Here is a 17,624-nt window from a genome sequence, read left to right as displayed (position 1 = left end):
TTTTCTCCTCAGGCAAATTCCTTTTATTTTTTTTATTTTTTATATATATATATATTTGTCTTACAACCAATTATTTTATTTTAATTCTTTTTTAATGTTTTATGCTGTAAACTGTAACCCGTAGTCATTTTAAGGCAGGACAAATGGCAACTAACTTTCATAATGAATAAATAAAATGAATAAAAACTATTTTCCTTAAAATCCCCAATTTTGATAGACCAGTTTTTCAACAAATCGTTTAGTCCTTCACAGACTTAGAAGTTAACACGTTGTAACAAATGCCAGTGACAAGGAAGAAGAGGGGGTGGGGGGAGGGTTGCCCCTTGCTTAAAAACAACTCACAATGCCATTTATTTAGAAAATAACCTTTTTACAAAAATAATGAACTCTGCAAAAAAGAGCAAACGTATAAAGCCAAGCCGGGCGTTCCTAGAACTGAGGTGTATCCAGGAGTAAACACGGCAAACCAGGTTTAAGATGCGCTTGAAACAAGCCGGGAACGAAAATGCAGGTTGGTTACGGAGAAGGTCGCAAAGGCATCCAGTAACTTGACACTAAGAAAAAGCATCTTCCTTGGGGGGTCCGGTGGAACAAAGCTGTGAAACAGAAGGCTCCAAATTTAAGATTTCCAGACTTTAACTTCCCAGAATTCCCCAGCCAAAATTTTACCAGAATTCAGCATGGATAAGAAACAAATGTGGCTACTAAACTACCTTTATTGTGTGTTTTTTAAAAAAATGGGATAATTTTCTTAATAGATAGCAGGTACGCGGTCGATGTAATATATCTTGATTTCAGCAAAGTGTGTGTGGGGGGGGGAAGAGCTGGCTGATGGAATTCTGTGAGTTGAAGTCCACAAGTCTTAAGCAGCTGTGTTGGAGACTTCTGCTGTAGGAGAAGCAGCCGGGCTGGACTTCTGCAAATTCTGCAAATTCCTTTTAGTTTTCTTTCTTCAGTATTTCAATGAAGGATAAAGTGCATTTTGAAATCATAGTGTTTTCTCGGCCTACTAATTTTAACTGTGGTTTAGGTAATGCACAAAAAGGTTTATGTAATTTGCTTATAGGATTCTGGACTAATTCTAGTTGCGTATGTATTTTACCAACAATTTCAAATGTCCAAAGAGGTTTTGTTGTTACTATGTGTGAGTGTTGTACTTTGCAGGCTAAGGGTTATGGGTGAAATAGGCCACAATGATGGGTTCAACAAAGCAAACACACAAAGCTTAGTATGATGTGTTAATACCATCAAATAGATATTATTAGTAACATAATACCTTCTCCTTAGAATATCAAACTTTAATTCCCAAGATTGATTCAACTCACTTAATTCCTTCTGAAGTCTGAAAAAAAGAAAAGAGGGACATTTATAAATTTTTTAAATATGGCATGATTGTCTTATACATACATCCTTGTGCACTTACCTTTGTACCTGCAATCTTGCTTGCTCTTCAGCTTTCTTAAGCCTTTTTATTTCATTATATAGTGCTTTTCTGTCAGCCGCCGTTACCTTTTCAAATATAATTTGCAACACATACACACAGACACAGACACAGACACACACACAAACTATGCATTAATTATGGATGTATGGAAAATGCGTAACACACACAGTTATAACAGTTGGGCAGAGAGATAAATATTTATTCATTCAAGATTATATTAACATATAATAAGTATATATTAACATATATATGTATATGTGTGTGTGTATAAATATATATGTGTGTGTGTGTGTGTGTGTGTGTGTGTATACACACACATGTACACAATATATCTCTATGGTCAAATTCTCTTAGAATTGGGGCCACTACATGTAGTCCTCGATTTACATCAATTCATTTAGTGACTATTCGAAGTTACAACAGCGTTGAAAAAAGTGCCTTATGATCATTTTTCACACTTACGACCATTGCAGCATCCCCATGGTCACATGATCAAAATTCAGACTCATATTTATGATGTTTGCAGTGTCCTGAGCTCCTGTGATCACCTTGTTTGAACTTCTGACAAGCAAAATCAATGGGGAAGTCAGATTCACTTACCAATCATGTTACTAACTTAGCAACTGCAGTGATTCACTTAACAACCACGGCAAGAAAAGTCATAAAATGGGGCAAAATTCACTCTGCAAATGTCTCTCCCAAAACAGAAATTTTGGGCTTAATTTTGGTTGTAAGTCGAGGACTACCTGTAGTAAAAAGTTTACCTACCATACACCACATTAAAACTACTGAATGTAATTATTAACCAAAAATAAGCAGCAGCTGAGAAGGCTATACAAAAGCCTTGGAAAGCAATATGTACTTACAGTATGTACAGCAGGTTTATTCAGAAGCCTACATCTTGTTTAAAAATCTAAAACTGTTATTGTTATTTCTAGATAAGAAAGATGACATGTAAAAACAGATTAGTTCAAATGCTATTGAAAAAGGTAGTGATTTGTGAAGATCAGGAGTATGATGTCCATTGTCTACAAATGGCAGTAACTAAGGACATCTGCCAGATCTTATTATCTTCATCAAAACTGCCGTCTCCTGGACTTCCTGTTTGCTGCTGGCCGCCGCCAGACGTTCCTTAGGGATCGTCAGCTTCCACTGCCTGTCAGAGCCGCCTTCACAACGGAACGGCGGCTCGAAAAAACTCCGTTCCCATGAGGAAACGGAGATAGAGCCGGCAGGGGTGGGTAGAACTCTCTGCAGAGTCCCAAAAGTTTTTCTTTTACTTTTGGGATGGAGCGGATGAGATGCCCCATATCCCCAGCCGTTGCTCCGGGCTTTGGGAGACCTCTGCTAATGCAGAGCCAGGCGTCAAAAGCAAGCTTGCGAATTTGACAGATTACTCAAAGAAAATGTGAGCTGGACCTGTAATACTGAAGCGCAAGTATTTTACTTATCTTTTAAAAATTACTTAAGAGAATAGAGGAAGAGAAAGAGGAAAAAAGTTTCTTTTTAAAATGGCGTCTGCCGCGGCTGGAGAAGAGTTTGAGAGGGAAAGTTCTTCCGTTTTTTATTATTACAATGTAGCGGAATAAATACCACTGGCTACATTTGTAGACAAAACTCCGCTCCTGTTTTTGTTTTTCTCTTTTTTCCCTGGAGGCTTGAGTGTTGCTGGCTGGAAGTCTTTTGTCTTGTTTTTTTTTTTTTCTTCTTCTAACAAAGCCTGCTTAGGCGGAAACATGGCACTGAGGCTTGTGAAGTCAGACAAACAAATAGGTGGGGGGGATTCCCCCACCAGGAATTTAAAGCAATATGTTTTAACTCTTCAGTCCCAGAAACCTGATTTTAATATAATAGAATTTCTCTTAGAGGAGATTGAAAGAAGGGATGAGATTGTGAATCAGCAACTTGAAAAATTTAAGCAGGAAACTAAGGAATTGGTGAAATCCAAGTTTGACTTTTTGCAGCAAAAAATTTTAAAATTGCCAGAATTCATGATTCGGTTGGATACAAATACTAATTTACTAGAGTCAAAAATGGATGAAATTCAAGATAAATTGGACAATAGAATTCAAAAAATTGAAAATGATTTGTTAAATATTCAGGATTATAGTTCAGAAGAAAAATTTAAAATGGATGCTGACCAAAAGTCTGGTAATGTAGAATATCTGGAACAGAGGATTCAAAAAGAGGTTCTAAAGATACAATATAATTTCACAGAATATGCAATAAGACTTAGAGGTTTGCAGGAAAATAACAGAGATGACTTAAGGAAAATATCTTCTGAATTTCTAGCTGGGATTTTAAAGATTCAACCTGAGGAAGTGTTTTGTAGGATTGACAGAGCTTATCGAATAAACTCTTGGACTGCCAAGCAAAGGCAATTGCCTAGAGATGTGGTAATCTATTTTTCAGATAAAGAAATTAGGAATAAAATTGTGCAAAATTCCTTCAATTCTAATTTGCAATTGTATGGAAGAAAGATTTGGATTTACAAGGAACTCCCACCTAAGATATTAATGGAAAGGAAGAAATTTGGCTTTCTGGTGTCTGAGTTAAAAAGGAGAAATATTCAATTCCGGTGGGACGTCCCAGTTGGTATTATATTGAGATATCAAGGAGAAAGATACCAGTTAAATACTGTTGAAAGGGCGGAAGAATTTTATCAAAATAGGTTGAAAATGAATTTAACGTCTTCAGATATAATACAGGATAAGCAGAAGGAGCTGGAACTAAAGACAGAGACTGTACCAGATAAATTGCCTTTGGATTTATCGGATACCCCAGCTGGATTATCTACAAATTTGAGAGAAGTGCCATCTGATTTTAATGTGATGACTTATCAAGGCAAGGACAAGCATGGAAACCAATTAGAGGATATACAAGGGATAAAAAAGAAATGCGAGACACAAAAAATTAGGATGGAGGTCAAACCCACAAAAAGAAAACAAAAAAAGAAATAGGTTGTACAAAAATAGAAATTTCTAACCCAAGCAACAGTGAAGCCAGTGATTTTAAAATATGAATGATTATGTGAAAACATAGAGGAGGCGACATATTGGTCAATATCATCCTGAGGATAGTGGCAGATCTCTGCATTGCCGTAATTTTGGGACATGGAAAGAGCCTCAAATTGATGGTTTTGAATTATCTATTTTGAAACTTCTTTTTGTGTTGATAAATATATTATAATTATCTTGAATTATAAGGCAAGAGAATCACATTGGGACATGCAGAAGATCGGGTTGTTACCCAATACGATGATGGAAATTAATAATCCTGATGAAACCCACAATTATTATTATATGGAATACAATTATAATGTCACTCGGGTGGTTGTTTTTACTTTTATATATATAAGAAGATGTTTACTACTGATGGGGGCAGATATGATTGGAGATCTTGAATAAACTGTTGCATCCGCAAGCTATGTCACCCTATTATGGATGTTGGTTTTAACAATCCAGTGGAAAGACTTCAAGAAGATATTATATGGACTATAAATTTAAAGTTATTGTCTTTTCTTTTTTTTATTTAGATATAATGGAATATATATATATATATATATTTAAGTAGTGTGGGCAGTGAATTAAAGATATCAAGAATTGTTGTGTATGGTAAATTTGTAAGACAGTGGGTGAATAAGCTAGCTACAGACTGATTAGTTTAAGAAAAGGGATTTTTAAGTGATACATTTAGGGGAGTGGAGGAAATGGATAGAGTGGAATAAATGTTAAATTAGATTTTATGGGGAGCCCGCTTTGAAATGTTATTAAAGTAGGACTTATTGTATAGTTTTAAAGTGGAAGGTGGTTTTGAATTGTTGCAATAATGCATAGATATAAAACACTATTATGCTAAATTAGAGTTATTTTATAATAGTTATAGTATAATGTGTTTGTTTTTTTTTGTTTTGTTTTTTTTTCTCTTCTTCTTTTCTGAAATGTATGGATAAAGGGGGATTTATAATACTTTTAGTAAGTAAAGGTCAGTATTTTGAGGAGGGAGTAAGTAATCTGTTATGAATTAGGGTTTTTTTTTTGTTACGAAGAAGTCACAGGGGGGGAAGGGTGGGGAGGGGGGGTTAGGGAGGGGGGGGAGGGGGGGGAAAAAGGGGGAAAAATTTGTATTTGAAAACCTTTTCAATAAAAAAAAAAAAAAAAAAAAAAAACTGCCGTCTCCTAAATTTCTGAAGTGTCATTGACAAACAAGATGGGACTTAGAGACGCAATGCTGCTTTTGTTATTAGGCCCTGCTTCCCTAGTGGAGGGGGGATACGGTGGCTCAGTGGCTAAGACATTGAGCTTGTCGATCGAAAGATTGACAGTTCAGCGGTTCGAATCCCTGGTGCACGTAATGGGGTGAGCTCCCATTACTTGTCCCAGCTTCTGCCAACCTAGCAGTTCAAAAGCACGTAAAAAATGCAAGTAGAAAAATAGGGACTACCTTTGGTGGGAAGGTAACAGTGTTCCGTGCACCTTTGGCATTTAGCATGCTGGCCACATGACCACAGAGACATCTTTGGACAGCGCTGGCTCTTCAGCTTTGAAACAGAGATGAGCACTGCCCCCTAGAGTGAGGAACGACTAGCACATATGTGCGAGGGGTACCTTACCCTAGTGGAGAACATTGCTTCCAACTTCCACAGTCTCTGGCCATGCTAACTGGTCTTGTTAAAGCTTTAGAAAGTCTAGAGGTCATTAGCTGCTCCACTCATAATCTACTGGTAAAGTGTCCAGTAATTTGAATTCTAACTAAAAAGAGTTTATATTTTTGTTCATTTGCTGGCCTGGTTTGAAGAGAGAGAAAGAGGGCTTAGCATAATTGACTGAGTTAAATATATTCTCCATTGTTATTCTGTTCATTTCTTCTTTTGTTCTCAGTAATTATCCAACAAAACTTCAGTTATGTCCAAGCAGGACATTACAGTTGACTAAAACAATTTCTATTTCTGGCTTATTTCAGTACTGAAAAGCAGTTTGGTAGTTGATATTATGGGAAACTGTGATTAATTGAAAACTGTGACAAGGAAGGAAAAATTATTGAAAAGACAGAGCATGAGGTAAAATGGGCGGCCCATAAATGAAATAAACAAACAAACAAACAAAATAAACAAACAAACATGATTACAGAGTTTCTGCATGTTGTTGCTTATTAAACTGATTAATACATCCTTACGAAACCAATAAATCTTAGCCTAATCTCACTTTTTGGTTTTTTATCCAGAGAAAAGATGAATCTTCTCTAGAGTAGTTTTCTCAATTTGAACACCTAATGAGAAATGCTAGTGTGAAACACACCACCTGTCAGGATAAACCCAAGGAAAACTCGAAAATTCCTTGCTCCCTCTTCATCTTGCCCTTTTGTTACAAAGGTCTTTGAGAAAAGTTATGAGGGCAATCCTGCATCTGAGGATGAAAATGTGATTTGGGGAATCAGGGTTGTCTTAGCTTAGAAAAACAGCTCAATACCTCATCCGAAATTTCACCTGTCCCATCTCCTTTGGTGGCTGCTTCTTTGGCGGTTGCTTCTTTGGCGCCTGCTTCTTTGGTTGTTGTGTCTTTGGTGGTTACTACTTTAAGAACTGCCTCTTTACTAGCTGTCTCTTTGACAGTTTTCCCTTTCAAGCTTTTTTTCCGGCCCTTTTTCACTGCTCCATCCAGATCTGAGACTTTCTATAAAATACAATTAATAATCCTTCCATTTAAGACATGGAAGCTTTTTGTAAGATAGCTATCAGGCATTAAGCCCTGATAGAAATCTCATTTCAAAGCTTGGCTAGTTGTGTGTGTGTGTGTGTGTGTGTGTGTGCGTGTGTGTGTGTGTGTGTGTGTGTGTGGTGGATCTTGTCTAGCATCTCAAATATTCTCCCAAGGGAAACTCACCTGCTCTCACCTTTGTTCATCCTTTGATGGCTGTTTCAGAGAACTTCTTTCAGATTCCTGCTTCTTAGGGTTTAGGGGTATAAATATTAGAAATGAATAAAACATAATAATAACAAGCTTTGGAAGGCTGAATGGCAATTTATAAGGTAATGGAGCTGTCTAGTCCAGTCACAGCATTGTCAAAGTAACAAAATCAGATTTAAAAACAGCAATAAATAGCTGATGCACAGCTAGGATGAAAAAGGCAAGTCAGATAAGGAAACTAATGTGGGCGGAGGAACACAATGGGCTAAAACTATTTTTAATCTTCACTCCACAGGACAAATCTGATCTGTTAAGTGCCTATGATATCCCTCTGTTGCAGATGAAATGCATTTGAGATGAGATGAGCTTTATACACAGGATGCTCACTGCAGACTTTGGAAAACAAAGCAACAATAGAAATGAATATGGCCCTTTAGTAGGAGAAAAGTTAGTTATTTCTGCCTTAAACTATTAAATATGTCAACAGAATTTTATTGCTGTTGTATATTATTTTCAGTCTTATGTATATATTAACTTTAAATCAGAGAAATGGTCTTCAACAGATTCTAAAGTTGAATTTTTAAAACCAAGGTTTGTTAAAGAAAGTATTCTGAGTTTCTAAAAATTACTCTAAGTTTCTACCCTGGTGTCTTTGATTCTCAGTATACCTGCAAGGTACAGTATCTCGTCTGGTGCCAATCAGAGCTATGTAATAGTTTTAAAATACACAAACAATTAGGAAGTTAAATGTGGTCAAATGAGATGCTAACCTCTAGAATAAAATGAAATATAGCAATAACAATAGCACTTAGACTTATATACTGCTTCACAGTGCTTTACAGTCCTCTCTAAGTGGTTTACAGAGTCAACATATTGCCGCCAACACTCTGGGTCCTCATTTTACAACCTCGGAAGGATAGAAGGCTGAATCAACCTTGAGCCTGGTGAGATTTGAACTACAAATTGAAGGCAGCCTGCAGTCAGCAGGAGTAGCCTCCAGTACTGCATTCTAACCATTGTGCCACTGCGGCTCTTAAAAATGGCTCTATAAAAACACGGCTCTATAAAAATGCTTCTGCATCCTAGGTAATCTGAGAGGCATTCTCAGCAAATAGAAATGATGGGTTGCCTGTATTATATTGTGATTGCTGCCAAAGAATGGGATAGTAAGTGGTTCAAAGAATATGAAACAAAGATGGATGGAATATACAGGAAGTCCTTGATTTACAACCATAATTGAGTCCAAAATTTCCATTGCTAAGCAAGGCAGTGGTTAAGTGAGTTTTGCCCCATTCTACAACTTTTCTTGTCACAGTTGTTAAGTCAGCCACTGCAGTTGTTAAGTGAATCACATGGTTATGAAGTGAACCTGTCTTCCCCCATTAACTTTGCTTGTCAGAAGGTTGCAAAAGGTGATCATATGATCCCAGGACAGTGCAGCCATTGAAAACTTGCGAGTTGCCAAGGATCTGAATTTTAATTATGTGACCATGCCATGCTGCAACTGTTGTTAAGTATGAAAAAATACATAAGTCACTTTTTTCAAGGCTGTTGTAATTTTACAACTAAATGAATGGTTGTAAATTGAGAACTACCTGTACTAAAATTCTGTACAGTAGAGATATCAGCATTCAAGATAACTTAAAAAAATACTTGCTGATCATATGAGCCTCCAGTACTAGAAGGTGATGTTGAATCAGCATTCTGGTCATTACCAAGTTGGAAGTTTACAAAATTGACGGAAAAAACTACACAAATACACTACACAAATATGGAAGCAACAGAAGAAGATCCAGAAAGATTCTAACAAAATTATACAGGAAATTTGGAGAATACAGTGGCCAACAAAATGGAAAAGGTAAGTCTATGTACCAATATCAAGAAAGGAGAGCTACAGAGTATTCAATCAATTAGATCGAATTGTAATTTTCACATGTTAGCAAAATAATGATTATGCAGGTTAGAGAGCTACATAGAAAGAGAGAGATGCCAAATGTTGATATTTGCTTTAGAAATGTTCAGCGAACAAGAAACATTATAGCTGATCTGTGCTGAATAATTGAGAAAGCCAAAGAACACTAAAAAGAAGTTTGTATGTCCTTCATTGATTATAGAAAAGACTTCAACTGCCTCAACTGCGTCAACCTGTGGAAAGTGCTTAAGAAAATGGCAATCCCAGAACATCATATTTCCTTGTGTGAAACCTAAAGACTAGACAGGAAATCGCCGCCTGGATTCCTGCCTTTCACAATATGGCAAAATAGGCTGCTCCAGGTTGGCAAACAGCGAGACAAGGCTGTATATTCTCTCTTAATTTTTTTTTCAATCTATATGATGAATATATAGGAAGGAAGCTGAACTGGAAAATCAGTGTGGTTTTAAAACTGCAAGATGAAACACCAAAAATGCTCTATGAAATGTCTTTGTATATTAGTAGTTTGGGTTGGTAGCTATGTTGCTGATTTGAGCTCTGAGCTTGGTGATTTGGTTATGAACGTTTCATCCCCATTTGAGGAGACATCTTCAGTGCGCTTTGGATTGTGCTTGTCTGGGGGAGCACTGGCCTTTAAATACCTTTCTGAGTCCTGGTCTTATTTTTGGTAATGCTATCATCTCATTCCTACTCCTTCTCTCATTAGACTTGACATTCTCAGTTCCTGTAACTCTTCATTATATGGTTTAGCCACCAGTCCTCTAATCAGCTTTATCGCTCTTCTCTGCACTCTTTCTAGGGTCTTAACATCTTTTTTGTGTCGTGCTGACCAAAACTAGATAAAGTATTCCAAGTGTGATATCTCACCAGTGAAATATAAAGTGGAAGTAACACTTCATATAGTCTTGATATCATTCTTCTGTTAATGCAGCCTAGCATTGCATTGGCTTTTTTGGCAGCTGCAGCACACTGCTGGCTCATATTTGTTCACTAGAACCCCTACATCCCTCTCAAAATTATTGCTGTTGAACCAGGTACCATCTGTTCTATACCTGTGACTTTGGTTTTTCTTGAATAAATGTAAAATTTTGCCTTTTAGTGTTGACTATCAACAGCAACATTCCAATATACGTCACAGAGTAGCACTTGGTAGGATGGCAACCAAGAAAATATATTTAGATGTCACAATGTGCCTATACCTGCAGAGATCAAAACCGAATAGTCAGTGGTTTTCTCTATAATTCTATATGGAGAAAAGTTGGACTTTGAAGAAATAGGATATTGATGCTTTTGAACTTTGATGTTGGAGAAACCCCTGAGAAGAGATGGATAGCTAAGAAATAAACAAATATAGAACAAATCAGTCTGGAGTTTTCATTTAAGGTCCAAATGACCAGGCTCAAGGATCATACTTTGGGTATAACTATAGTCTATAATGAGAGTCAATTTGGTCTAATGGCTAAGCATCAGGCTAGAAAAGGTAACCTTGGGCCAGTCACTCTCTCTCAGCCCAATTTACATCATAGGATTGCTGCTGTGGGGAAAATGGGAGGAGAAATGTGCATTGGTTATGTTTGCCACCTTGGATTTTTTTTTATAAAAATAATAAAGGTGGGATACATATAAACAAACAAACAAAGCTGGGAAATATAAGTAGTAGGAAAGAGAAGGGGATGACCAGCATCAAGGTGGATAGATTTGATTGCAGGAGCAATGGGTGCACTGTTAGAAGATCAGAAGGGCCTAATCTGAGGACAAATCATCCTGGAATAGGTCTATCTATGTAGTCATTGAGAGTCAATACCAATCTGATTGCACATAATAAATCACTTAATAAAACAGTTTTCCTTTGTGAAGAACTGTTTAACAACTATGTTTCCTGATTGACCTATATTGTTTGACAGCTAAACAAATGTATTACACAACTGTAGTAATATATATGCAAGCATCAGGCAACTCAAGAACTTGTGCTGATTAAAACATATTAAACTTACTTTGCTTTTTATTTTTTAATACAAAATATTTTTTCTTGTACAAATACTGCTTAGATATATACAAATATAAGGTGTAAGGAACCTTTTGAAATCCTGACAGGTGCCCACTACTGTATCTACCCATAATTCCAGCTACTTCACTAAATCTGTGTTAGAAGACAAATATTGAACAAAGCGTACATATGTTTAACCACAATTATATTCTATTTTTTCTTATGCTGCTTCATGAACTTCATTGCACAGTTTCCAGTATGCCTCTGAATAACAGCCCAAAGTATCCAGATAATTCTGTTTACTAACCTTCTCACATAAAAAGCTGTACTGCAAAAATCAGGGCAGCTAATAGAAGACAGCAAAGAGTTAGTTTTCTGTATGTTTTGTTTTTTTTTGCGTCATTTATTGGCTGTTTGGATTTTTGCATCCCAGAGCTGGTAGTCTAGGCAGTGTTTAATTATACATATTAAGTGAATTAGGAATAGATACTTGGTGTGGGCTATGATGGGACAGTGGGTTTTGGGATTATTGTTTTGTTAAAGAGAACACTTTATTTATTTGCTGGTTTAAAGCATTTATCTAGCTCAGAGGTCTTCAAACTTGTCAGCTTTAAGACTTGTGGACCTCAACTCCTAGCATAGCTGGCTGGAAATTTTTGGGAGTTGAAGTCCATAAGTCCTAAAGCTGCCAAGTTTGAAGACTTCTGAGCTAGCTGCCCATTTTAAATCAAACTCTGGGTTACTCCGAAAAAACAACATCATTATAACATTAATCTATTAAAAATGTATATATAAAAAAACCAACCTTATAACCTGGCACCAAGTGCACTTTCACATTCAGCCCATCAGACTCACCCTATCTTTGCATTTAATGTATTTTGCATTTGGGGGAAAAAATCAGGTTTTAAGTACTTTTCAGCAGACTGTGACGGAAGGATGGCAATATTTAAGAGAAGGGAGTAGAAGTGTCCCCATCCTATTTGACTTTGTAGGATAGATAAGTGACCTTAAGGAGAGGCAGTACCTCACATAACTGACCCTGTGCCATATAAGGCTTTCAAAATAATAATCAGCAACTTGAATTACGCCTGTGAGGAAAATGGGAGCCAGTGGAGCTCACACAACAGAGGCGTTACATGGTGAAATCTAGGAGCACCCATCACTGTGCACACTGTCACATTCTGAACCAGTTGTAGCTTCTAGATGATCTTCTAATGAAGCCCTGAGCGTTACAGCAATCCAAGTGAGAAGTGACTAAGGTATAAATGTTTATGAACAAGGCCTCCCATCCAGGAGAGGCGCAATTGGCACATCAGACAAAACTATGCAAAGGTCCTCCTTGAGGTATAAGATGTAGCATCTCTGACTTCATCTCACCAACTCATGCTTTGTTTCCTAATATGAATGTTTGTCTTTCTGTAATAATGGTGACTCAGAAAATCCTGGGTTCAGACTTTTCAGCTTTACATTTGTTAAATAGGGTGAATCATTATTCGCTTCATCTCTGCCCATAGCTCCTTATTATCTTTGATTTTTTTAAATGTATTTTTCTGGAAACTGCTGTCATTTCCTGGGACTGGAAACATGCTGTCATTTCCTGGGATTCAAAACGATCTTTGAAGAGCTGACTTCCAAATATATAAATACAGGAGTGTCGTACGATGAATTAAAATGAAGTAAATGAGGAAGGTGGACTGGAAGAAAGTATTATTCCTACCTTTAAAATATATGTCTTTCAAAGAAAAATGATTTTTATATAGAAAGAAATTCACTTGACTATCTGATTCTTTCTAGGTTTGCTGTATTAATAACAAATTTTTTCCAAATTTAAAATACATCTTTCAGTCCCAGTTCAAGGCATTCCCTTCCCATGCTTAAGTCCAAAAAGTCCACTCATAATGGTTTTAAACCACATCAAACTCAAAGCAAAGTGTACCTTCTCATAAGTCGGAGCCTAGAGCTGTAACTCTTAGTTGATGCTACAAAATGATTTATTAGAAATGCATGTTTAACGGAATAATGACACTGATATATTAGTTACTGAGTTACCCTCTTAAAAGTAGCAAACACAAACATCTTGATAACACATTACTTTTTTTATCTGAAAACAAATCACAGATATTTCAAAACTATTTACCACATTATAATTAATTGATCATATTTCTCTCCTTTCTTTCAGGGACTGCTTTCCAGTCCAGATAATCTCAGCATGTGTGACTTTCCCACTACATGTCACACTTTTACAAATATAGGTTTGATTAATAAAGGAAAGCAAATTCCTCTTGCAGCCAATGCAGCATCAAAGGAGCAGGTGAGTTATACATGGATTTAGATATTAACTTCTGAGCACTTGCTTGCTGTGTGCCTTTATTTGAAGTTTGAGAAAGGTGTAGGATAACAGTAGCCTTTAGTCAAACACAGTTTTATCAAACCCCATATTAAGAATATCTTTAGGAAGGAATACAAAAACAATCCTTTATTATTTAAAGCACATACTGACTCATCCATATATTGGAACATGCTGCATGAAAAAATGTTAAAGAACCATAAAGAAGATTTTATAATAAAATGATCAGTTGCAAATATTTGGCCTTTTAAAACTTGCTTAAGATATGGCCATTGCACAAAGTGTTTTATGAAGTCTTGCTAGACTTTCAGGTGCAAAACCATATAATCTGAACTTTTAAATATACTCATAATTTTTTGAGAAGCAACCGAAAACAAATATGGAGCAAGGCATGTTTTGTGAAACTTTGTTTCCTATCATCTTCAATCATCATGTTCAATCCTCAGTGAACAGCTTCCATGCTCTGCTTTTGGGTTTTTTTTTCTATAGTTATTTTTAAACAAATTATAAAGAATGTGGTTCCTTTGATCTCATTGTTTTTCTCCTCTATGTAGTTAGGATTAGTTTATTATTTACATCTAACATATATCTTCCATGTAAGAATATATATTTATATATTAATATTTATGTATCCTTATGCAATTATTTCTAAAATCTTGGATGTAGCTATTAGCTAAATGGATTTTAATGTTCTTAATCAGACTTGTGAATAGCAAACAAAGGCAGTCTGTTAGCTTCATGTCTTATCAGTGGAAATGTTTGACTGGCCACAGCTGGAAACAGCACTGGGCTAGACAAAACTTTTGGCCTCCTTTGGTAAGATCCCTCATCTATTGTTAACACAGAATATTGTATAAAGTTTTCTTCAGGTAACCTATGCAATCACTTCTATGTTCCATTAAATTTGACTAAGGAGCTGAAATGTGTTTAATTCAAAAACAGCAAAATAAAATGTTAAATATGGAAAGTGGTCTTTGACTTACAACCATTTGCTTAATGGCTGTTTAAAGTCATAAAGCCCTTCAGAAAAAAGGGCTTCCAACCTGTCCTTGCACTTACAACCAATGTACCACTCCCATGGTCATGTGATCACAATTTGGGTACTTGACAATTGGCTTCTACTTAAGAATAGTGTCCTAAAATTACTTGGTCATGATTCGTGACCTTTTTTTTTTACTGATTTCTGGTAAAAAAAACCCTTTGAGGAAATTGAATTTGCTTAACAACAGCATGACTCAATGACCAGGTGATTTGCTTAACAATCATTCTAAAAATTGTTGTAACATTGGATCTAACATTGACTTACAGCTGCAATTACTTACAATGGAAATTTTGATCTCACTTGTGGTCATAAGTTAAGGACTACCATTACAATAAAATAAAATCCATTCACAGTCAATAGACTAAATTACCTTTGCTAGTGGTTGAGCTCCAGTTTCTTTTAACTTTGGGTGAACATCTTGAGCTTCTTTTATTTCCTTAAAAATAAAGATAAAATAGAATTGAACATAATTGCAGTAACAAATGTGGTGATGAAATCTCTAGTACTAGAAGGGAAATGTTTATTTTCTTTGATTTACAATCAAACTAATGTATAGAACCAAGTTCCAATATAATCAATGATGTTCTCACATGTGACTTTTCTTGCACTTATAAAGAATTAAGGACAAAAGTATTTTACAAAAATATTTAACCAACGGATGTTATAAGACATACATTTCAGTATCTTCTTAAAAACTACAAATTAATTCATCTTGTGTTAATAATTCTAGCAAATATTGCTAAATTAGCAATATCAATACAACAAAACTAATATTTATTATTTTTAATCAACATGTTTTTAATCAACATGATCTTTTTTTAACCATGAAGGATTTTAGTTTATCATTACATTTCTGAGGATTCTGTTGTAGTAAGATGTTATTGATTGAGCTCTTTTAAATTTGCTAGCTGAAAGAATTGCAAACATATCAGATTGCAGGAAATTAAAATGAATATTTAAAATCAAGGGCAGATAAAATGATTCCTTCTCCTCCTCCTCTTCCTTCCTATAAAAATAATCCCCAATCCTTCAAACTTCCATAAAATAGTTTTTACTATAATTCTATTCCCTGTAGTGATTACTATCCACAAGGCAATGTTGGGGAAATGGCTTCATAGTTATTTTCTTTTTGTAGAGTATTACATGGCAATTAGACATCTCATTTTGAGCAAATAAATAATTTTTGAATTTGGGGTTTTCATGAGCTGTAAGCCATAATCATCAAAATTATGACAAATCAAGGCTTGAACTATCTCGCTTTGCATGTAATAAGTCTATCTCATATATTAGTTTCACCTTTTAAGTTGCATTACTGAAATAAATGAACTTTTGCATGATATTCTAATTTTTCGAGTTTCACCTGTACTCTTCACAATAGACACTACACCAAGCTGTTTTGAAAGTTCCAGTTTTCAAAGGCAATACACATCTCTCCCAAATATACAGTAATATTATTATTTAATTTGATGATGGGAGCCTGCTGGCATTAAATTAGTCAAGTTAATATGCAAATTGAAGCATGATTTTTGAATTAATAAATGTTAATGAGGAAATCTGAAGAGTGAAATATTGGGCATAACATTTGTACAGATATTGTAGCAACAGTCTGTTTTCCAGGCTTAGGAGAGGCAGACTGAAAACAAAAAAGATTTAAAAGTTTAATTGTTTTGAAGAGAATCTTACCTGAGCCTTTCCTTGCATTTTTTCCTTCTCTCTGTCAAGTTCTGCCTTCAGTAAGTCGTGAGCATTTATTAACTAATTAAAAAAAAACAATTATGGAGCTTTAGAGGAAAGCTTTTTTTAAAAATAGATGTTTTGGAAGTTGTCTGGAAATATGTGCATTGAAAAATTATATTAAACTTAACAAATTAAAGGAAACTTAAAGGAATTTAATTTTTTTAATTCTCCAGCTCTTCAGTTCAGAAGTATTGGCAGGGAGTAGAACAGTATTTGCTATTAGTCAGAACTAGTCCATCAAGAGCCCTGGTGGTGCAGCAGACTAAAGCACTGTTATTAACATCAGCTGCCTGCAATTACTGCAAGTTCAAATCTCACCAGGCTCAAGGTTGACTCAGCCTTCCATCCTTTCTAAGGTAGGTAAAATGAGGACCCAGTTTGTGGGGGCAATAAGCTGACTTTGTATAAAATATACAAAAGTATGAAGGCTATTGCTTAACGCATTGTAAGCCGCCCTGAGTCTCCGGAGAAGGGCGGGATATAGATCAAATAAAAAAACAAAACAAAAAACACCAGATAAAATTCTCTACTGCAGGGCTGTCAAACTTGCGGCCCACAGGCCAGATACATCACACTTTGGCCAAGCCCATGCCCACTTTAGTGAAGGGGGGGAAAAATCCCAATATGTCACGTGACATCACTGTGACCCACAAATTTGACACCCCTGCTCTACTGCCATCAGATTACTTGGATCCAATAGAAAATGAAAAAGATGAAAAAGATTCTTGTTGAATCTTCCAAGCTTTTTGGCTGCTTGAATTTATCTAACTCTATATTATACATGCATTGATCTGAATGATAACAATCTGAATGACACAATCTCTCTCTCTCTGAACATTTTCGGAGAAGCCACATTATAGTGGTAATATATCTCCTTTTTTACAAAGGGACACATTTTTGTCCAGGACATTTACAGTCAACCAAGCTTCTGGAAGACATTAATGTGAACAAATTCTTATCTGAGACATTAAAGAACATAAATATCAATTTCCTTGTCCATATTCCTTCCTTGTCCTCATACATAATTCTAAACCTGAATTGTTCTTAAGTACTGGTTTTAAAGATGAGGCTTAAAATATCTCTGATTTTTTTTATTCCTTCAGCAGTGAAATTATAAAAATAAACTTTAAGGAGGAAATCAAAGCCACCTTCAACAGAATGACTGTTAGACTCCACAAACCCAACAGGTATGACTTTCCTTCCCCCACTTTTTTTATCATTGAAACAT

General features: G+C 35.7%; 1 protein-coding gene across 1 annotated transcript in view; it reads right to left on the bottom strand.

Moving 5' to 3' along the window:
- Nucleotides 1-17,624, bottom strand: part of C4H10orf67 (chromosome 4 C10orf67 homolog) — a 69,458-nt gene that overhangs the window by 16,659 nt on the left and 35,175 nt on the right. The window contains exons 8-12 of the mRNA XM_034402210.3: nt 16,343-16,414; nt 15,030-15,095; nt 6,913-7,116; nt 1,424-1,509; nt 1,277-1,342 (exon numbers count right to left, since the gene is read on the bottom strand). Of these exons, the coding sequence (XP_034258101.1) occupies nt 1,277-1,342; nt 1,424-1,509; nt 6,913-7,116; nt 15,030-15,095; nt 16,343-16,414 (494 nt within the window). The remainder of the gene's footprint in view (nt 1-1,276; nt 1,343-1,423; nt 1,510-6,912; nt 7,117-15,029; nt 15,096-16,342; nt 16,415-17,624) is intronic.

The sequence above is a fragment of the Pantherophis guttatus genome, chromosome 4 (genome assembly GCF_059756535.1).
Source record: "Pantherophis guttatus breed Tessera chromosome 4, ASM5975653v1, whole genome shotgun sequence".
In the NCBI taxonomy this organism is placed as follows: domain Eukaryota; kingdom Metazoa; phylum Chordata; class Lepidosauria; order Squamata; family Colubridae; genus Pantherophis; species Pantherophis guttatus.
The sequence above is the reverse complement of the archived record's forward strand: the minus strand, read 5'-3'. Positions and strand labels throughout refer to the sequence as shown.